At 51.1% G+C, this 6,728-nt stretch overlaps 1 protein-coding gene across 1 annotated transcript in view; it reads left to right on the top strand.

The window, feature by feature from the left end:
- Positions 1-6,392: 6,392 nt before the first annotated feature.
- Positions 6,393-6,728, top strand: part of ARHGAP31 (Rho GTPase activating protein 31) — a 60,267-nt gene continuing 59,931 nt past the window's right edge. Inside the window, exon 1 of the mRNA XM_063148363.1 lies at positions 6,393-6,621. Coding sequence (XP_063004433.1) covers positions 6,522-6,621 — 100 coding nt within the window. The 5' untranslated portion in view covers positions 6,393-6,521. The remainder of the gene's footprint in view (positions 6,622-6,728) is intronic.

The raw sequence follows: 6,728 nt of genomic DNA, 5'->3' as shown, positions 1-6,728 counted from the left end.
ACCCCTGGCTCAACAGATTTTTCATGACTCGTAGAACAGTGTTTATAGGCTAAAGGGCTGGGGAAACTGCCACGAAACCAGCGAGTTGCAAATGTGGAGGAGACTGATGCTTGAAACTCTTCTTCTATCTCTCAGGCTGTGGTAGTAAAGCTGCCAAAAAGTGACAAAGCAAGGGGTGTCTAAAGGGATAGATAGACAGATCTCCTCAGGATTTTCGTCCCCAACTGTGTTTTCTATGCTCCTAGAGATTCTGATTATTGCTTGTATTCACAGACTGGTAAGACATGAGAAGAAATGGCCTTATGGTTAAGGCATTCCCCATGTTCACAGGTGTAGCTGATTGGGCTTTTTGCTGTGCTATGGAGTTACAATGTACTTTTAAGCATATTTTTAATTTCTGTTGTCCTCTTTGGTTAGCTGATCGGGTGGGAAAAAAGCAGGCAAAACCATTTCCTGGTTTGGTGGGAATCCTTATGGTTGATATTTGCAGTGAGGCAATGTGTTAAAGGAATCACCCTCTGTGACACACTATCTTGCTTGTACTCTGCATAAAGTTGCCAGCTGTCTCTTCAAAGTTATTTAAAAATTTGCTGGCAGGATGCTCTCAAAAAGGTCTGTGTGACTTCGGAATGTCTCCATCATGGAAGTTTTGTGGTCTTCCTGCCTCACCAAATGGGTCATCCTGCTGGTAAGATGCTGGGAGGAGGTTCAGACCATGCCTCTGAGATGAAGGAAGCTTTTGCTAGCTGTGTGGCTTGTCTGATAGATTTCTTTTCTCTGAATGTTTGTTTTACAATGCTGCCATATATTACTGAGCTTGCAATAGAGTTTTACACAGGGAGACATAAAGCCTTTCTATAATGATCTTCATGTTGTTTAAATAGTGAACAGTTGGAGTCCCCAGTCAAGAATTAGACATCCTCTGTGCTAGATGCTGGACAAACACAGAATTAGGCAAATGTCATGGTTCAAACAAGTTTGTGTTCTCAGTTAGGGAATGGAGATGTATTCCTCATCCTGTTTTCTGTATCCAAGACATCTCTGGAAGCACTGTGAACAGTGAGAGAAGGCAGTCTGGCTAAAAACATAGTTGCATGTTTTGTAGCTGTGCTCTGTATGGTCAGTACTGAATTATCATGTTACACTGGGGTACTTAGAACCATGTAGGTTGCAAAAGACCTTTAAGATCATTGAGTTCAAGTGTTAACCCAGCACTGTCACGTCCACCACCAAACCTCCTGCCCCTGGCTACACTGTCATGCCATGGACAGGCAGCCAGCAGCAAGGAGACTCAGTACCATGTGTGGGGTGCCTCCTCTCCTTCATTTGTTCCTGGGGTGCTGGGATCTGCAAAGTAGCTGACCAAACAGTTGCACAGGGCAGAGAGACACACAGAACAAGGTATGTCAGGGTGTAGGTCAAGAGGGAGGAAGGCAAAAAGGGAGCTGAGGAGACAGCTTGTGTGGCTGGGAATGGGTAGAATTAGGAACCAAGAGTGGTAGATGCCCTGTGACAAGGATCAATCCAATAGTCTGTGGTCCAAAATGTACTCAGAGAAACAAAAGACTCCACGCCAGCCTTCAGCTTCACAATACACTCCAGCTTTGGCCACAGAGATGGGAGTAGACAGGAAACTGCTCTGGAGAGGGGCAGGAGAGAAAAGAGAGTGTGCTGAGGGGTGGGGAGGGAGGGTGAACTGGCGTGTCAGAGTCTAACAATGAACCGTCTGTGTCAGGAAAACAGACGTACTCGGCAGGGCTATTTTTAGGGGTTCAGATCTCCCCTCTGTGAGTCTGCCTCCCCCCCTCCTCTGTGCTGAGTGGCGCCTGGCAGATCGGTGGAGATTTAAAGGCCACAGATAGGAAAGAGCTCAAACACAATGAAGGAAATGCAGCAGGGAGGGGAGAGATGGGTGCCCAGAAATAGCCTGTGCAACACCTCAGCCACAGCCCCCAGCTCTTAGTGGAAGGGGAAGAAACACTTAGACCTAATGGCCAAAGCTTGTTCCCCAGGCCCTCGGAGTGCTCCTGGTGTCACCCATACCTTGTCTGTGAGAACGGAGAGAGCTGTACAGAACTGTAAAGTCATCATCCACGCTGTGTTCATTCACACACCAGGCTGGCTCACCACATCCGTTCTCAAGCTGAAGGGCGGCTCAGGCATGGCAGATCAGCAGTGAAGCGGGCTGGGAAGGTGCCCCACCTTCCTGCGTGAACCTGTGGCCCTCGCTGGCAGGGAGACCTTTGTAACTGACTTAAAATCCTGACCCACATTTACAGGTTCAAAAGGAGGGAATTAAAGTCGTTGTCATGGCTTTCAGACTTGGGCTGTGGCACTGTGGGGGCACATCTCTGCACATGTTGGCAGAGTGAGGAAGGAATCTCTACAGAGGGATAGCTGCTATGAGAACCCTTGTTTGGCTTGGTGTTGCTCCTATTCTGCACTCACTTTTTCCTTTACTATTATTATTTTTTAGGATGGAGAGAATTTCCCCCTTCTTTTCCAGTTGTTTCAACCTTGAATTCCGTTTTGCTTTCCATACTTCTTGCCTGAGAACTTTTCCTCTCCAGGTTTGCCTGAATTTGTCTGTGGAAGCTTTCACAGGAGGGACACTGGCTCACTCCTTAGCCCTGCTCACTCAAACTAGCTCAGAGCCCTGCCTCCTGGGTTGCGCAAATCCAGATTTCGTATTTTTTCCTCTCTGGAGAACATCGGCCCTTTCCCTCAGAAAAATCCCTTGGCTCAGCACTGATTGCAGGCTCCGATATGAAGTGCTTTATTTGTAAAGCCTCCCTTGTTTGGCTCCCGCTCACCTTGCCTGACCTTCTCCTCCTCCTCCTTCTCCTCCTCCTCCTTCTTCCTCTCCTCCTCTTGGCCACAGGCTCTCTGGGCACTCCTGTAGTGATCTCCCCTCTGTCCTCTTGCTGAACCTTATCCTGGCACAGGAAGAGCCACCCCTGTAGCCCAGCCTGCCTGGCAAGAGCTCTCCTGGAGCTCCTCATGGTTTCTTTCTCTCATTGCAGCACACACCTCCTTCACCCAGCTTGCCATGCCATTTCCTTTCTTCAGCTCTCTTCCCTCCATGGGAACAAGGAGCTGGACAGCAAACCTACAGCATCTGAAAGAGTTTCTGTGAATAAAGTGGCAATATTGCCTGTTCTGTTTCTAGCCTCTCTTCCCCTTTTCCCTCTATTGTGCTTCAAATACTGTTTTTTCTTGTTATGGGGGTGGCAGTCTCTCTGCTTTCCCCACTACGGTACCATGGTGGTGATGGCTGCTGGTGGGTCCTGCAATCTGGCACTGGATACTCAGGGTCCAGGGTCCTGGCTGGGATCAGGGCAGCAGACCACAGACCCCAAATAACCAAAATGAGATGGCAGCACCTAATTTCTGCAGTGTTCATCAGCCAGCAGGACTCACCACCACGGCTTCCAAAGATGGCACCAAGAAATGGTGCTTCCAGCTGAAAATGCCTTCTGGGCTGAAGTAAACACCACGGGGTGAGTATGATGTGCTGACCCAGCAGTGCTGCTGCGTGCCCATGCTCTGGGACTGTGAGCTTTGGAGCAGGGCTGTACAAGGAAGGGGAGGGGATCCATGTTGCACAGGGTTCTCCCCCACCCCTGGGGCCAGAACTCCCTTGCTGGTGACACAAGGAAGCTTTAGTCATGTAGGGGATGATTTTATTTATTTTATTTTATTATTTATTTATTTTAAAAGGGAGGCATTATTTTCTGAAGACATTCTGTTTGGATAGATTTGCAAGAGAGGAGTAGAGAAACCATATCTAAGACGAGGGAGGGCAATGGAGACGGGGCAGGAGCATGATGTAGGGGGTCAGGTGGACACAGACCGTGTTAGAGATATGACCTCCATCTGATGTAGAGCAGTGGAGGAGACCAGCACAGTGAGATTAAACATCTTGTTTAGCTCAGGAAGGGAGGGGTCTGCAGAGGGGAGTTCAGGACTTCAAAGAACTTGGTGTGGTTACTCACCATGCTGAACCTGCTCTCCCCCCGCTGGTCCTGTGTGGGGACTCAGCCGTGTGGGAAAGGGCTGGCGAGTGCAGCAGGACATGCCTCCTCCCTGAGGGGGCTGGGACAGGGCTGCATCTTCCAGCCACCCAGCCAGGGGGAGGATGGGCTGGCAGGGCACCCAGGTCTGAGCGTCCTGCTGTCTGTGTGAGCTGTGTGAAGCCAGCCCTTGGCAGGCAGGCAGGATGCGTCGTGGCACGCGATGGCTTTGGCGGCACGCCGGCGCGGGGAGGGATCCCAATCTCTGACTCGACATCAAGGTGCTGTGAGAAGCTCAGAATAAATTCAAGGAAGTTCCAAGTGTTTCATGAGGACTGAAGGTTCCTGAGAACAACCATTGGTCTGGTGCTGAGAGCTGAGTGTTCCTCCTTAGTCTGCGAGTGGGAGCAGAAGGCAGGGAGGTGACAGGCCAGACATCTCCATGACATTCTGCAAATCACTTTCCCCTCAACCTATCAGGCATCAAGCTGTAAAATGGGGATAATTATGATAATTGCAGAGATAAACTGCACAATCGGAGCTATAATTGGGCAAGGTCCATCACCAGGTCCCTTGGTACTTTTTCTTATGTGTGAAGTGGTAACATCCAACACTTCTAAAGGAAAAAAAAGTCATCATAACAACAGAACCTGAATTGATTTTGACAGAGGTCAGATCTCAGACAAAGCTTGATTTCTCTGAAAAATTATTCTCAAGTGAGTGAGGTGGTGAGTTTGCAGGGAGGTTCCTCTGCCCCATGAAAATGCAGAACCAAGGCTTGTGAAGGGAGGTGGGTTTAAGTGTGTCCTTCGCCCCATTTCCTGGCCAATTTTCCTCTGAACCAAAACTACTTTCCTTGTCTTTTGCCTGATTTTTAGTGAAAAGCTGTAGTATGCTGTTTTTCATTTGTTTGTTCATTTTTTAACCCAGGCCCTACAGCTTTATTTGGCACAGAGTAAGACCAGTCAGTGAAGCCTTTGGAGAAGTAATTTTGCCTCCCTGGGTATGCTGGTGGGCATACCCAGCCCTGTAAAGAAATCAGAATTTCTGGGATAAAAAAATGTGAAGTAAGTGCAAGGAACTGCTCTAATGAGCTGACATCTGTGTGTACTGAAAACTGGACCAGAAAAGTGTTTGTGGGGTGAAAGGGGTGATGACACAGACAAGGCTCGGGGCCTGAAGGCAGACCTGTCCCATTTCCCTTCTTGCTGTACTAAGTCATTTCAGCTCCTTATCTAAATCCCTTTGTTGGTCAGGGGGAGCCTTTTTTGGGAGCTGACTCGAAAGTATGTGAACTCAGATGCCCGGGCAGCATCTGTTTCTGCTTGCCGGGGAGGAGGGAGCTGCAGGTTTCCCTCCTTCCCCCTCTCTTTAATTCCCCAACTCTCGGTCCCCTCCTTGCACTTCAGCAGCTCCGTCCCGCACCTCTGCAGAGGAAGGCAGGTCCTGCAGTGACACAGTCACGTTGGAGGGCAGGAAGGCGCCTCGCAGCGAAGGACTCGGCGAGCAGGGCAGAGATTTATTGGAGAGGCTCCCGGTCTCTCCGCTCCTGGCCGGAGCCTGCCCGGCCCTTGCCGCGCTGTGGGGAATTGAGAGCAGGGAGCGCCCGGCCGCGCCAGGGATTCCTCCCGGGCAGTCCGCTATCTGCCGGGGCAAATCTTCCCTCTTCCTTCCCCCATCCCCATCCCTGTTCCCCAAACTCCTCTCCCCGCCTTCCCTCAGCCTCTCGCTCACACACACACACACACACTCACACACACACACTCACACACACACTTTACTGCCAAAAAGCGTCCTCCGCCCCCCTCCTCAGCTAACTTCCTTTCAGCATTTTTTTGAGCTGGATTATCCCAGGATTTGTAAAACGGGGAAAGGAGAGAGCGAGTGAGCGGGAGTCAGGACAGGAAGCTGGTTTCTCATTCCTCCAACTGTCCAAAGCAGGAGGAGGGGAAGGGGGGGAGCCAAAGAGGAGCCTTGTGCAGACTCTTCCCCAGTCCCTTCTCATTAGTCCGTTTGAACTTCCAGTCTCCTCCGAAAGCCAAGGGGAGCACGACCAGGCTGGGACGCCTTCTGCTGGAAGTGGCGACAGCGCGACTGACGAGACGCAGAAGGTGGCTGTGGAGGGTCCCGGGATTGCGCTGAGGGAAAAGACGTCCTCCCACCATCTCCTGCCCCCAAGTTGCCAGCTCTGATGCGGGCACCCATCCGCCACCCACTTGCCTCTGATGAGAACCCTTCTGGGCTCAGGCTATGATCGCTGCTGCTGCTGCGGGCTGTGGAGCCTCCTCTCGCCCTGACCTTCTTCTGCCACAGGAGCAGCCCAACATCTGGTGGGGATTAATGTTTACTTCTCTGGCTGGACGCTGTACGGGACCCCCGATGTTGCTCCCTGGGAGCGGGACACGGGCGGTGGTCTGAGGAGAAGAGCAAGAATTTTGTCGCCCAGCGTGAGGCCGGGGGGAGGGGGGCAAGGCAGGAGGGGGGTGAACCTCTTTTGGGACTAACCTCATGAAGAACAAGGGAGCCAAACAGAAACTCAAGAGGAAGGGAGCCGCGAGCGCGTTCGGCTGCGACCTGACGGAGTATCTGGAGAGCTCTGGGCAGGATGGTAAATGCTTCTTTATTCTCGCTCTGGTTGCAGAAAAGCCAAGCGCGTGTCCCCCTGTTCTTACTGGCAGGACTGCAAACCAGACCTTTCCAAAAGCTAAGGGTTAG

The sequence above is a fragment of the Melospiza melodia genome, chromosome 2 (genome assembly GCF_035770615.1).
Source record: "Melospiza melodia melodia isolate bMelMel2 chromosome 2, bMelMel2.pri, whole genome shotgun sequence".
NCBI lineage: Eukaryota > Metazoa > Chordata > Aves > Passeriformes > Passerellidae > Melospiza > Melospiza melodia.
The sequence above is the reverse complement of the archived record's forward strand: the minus strand, read 5'-3'. Positions and strand labels throughout refer to the sequence as shown.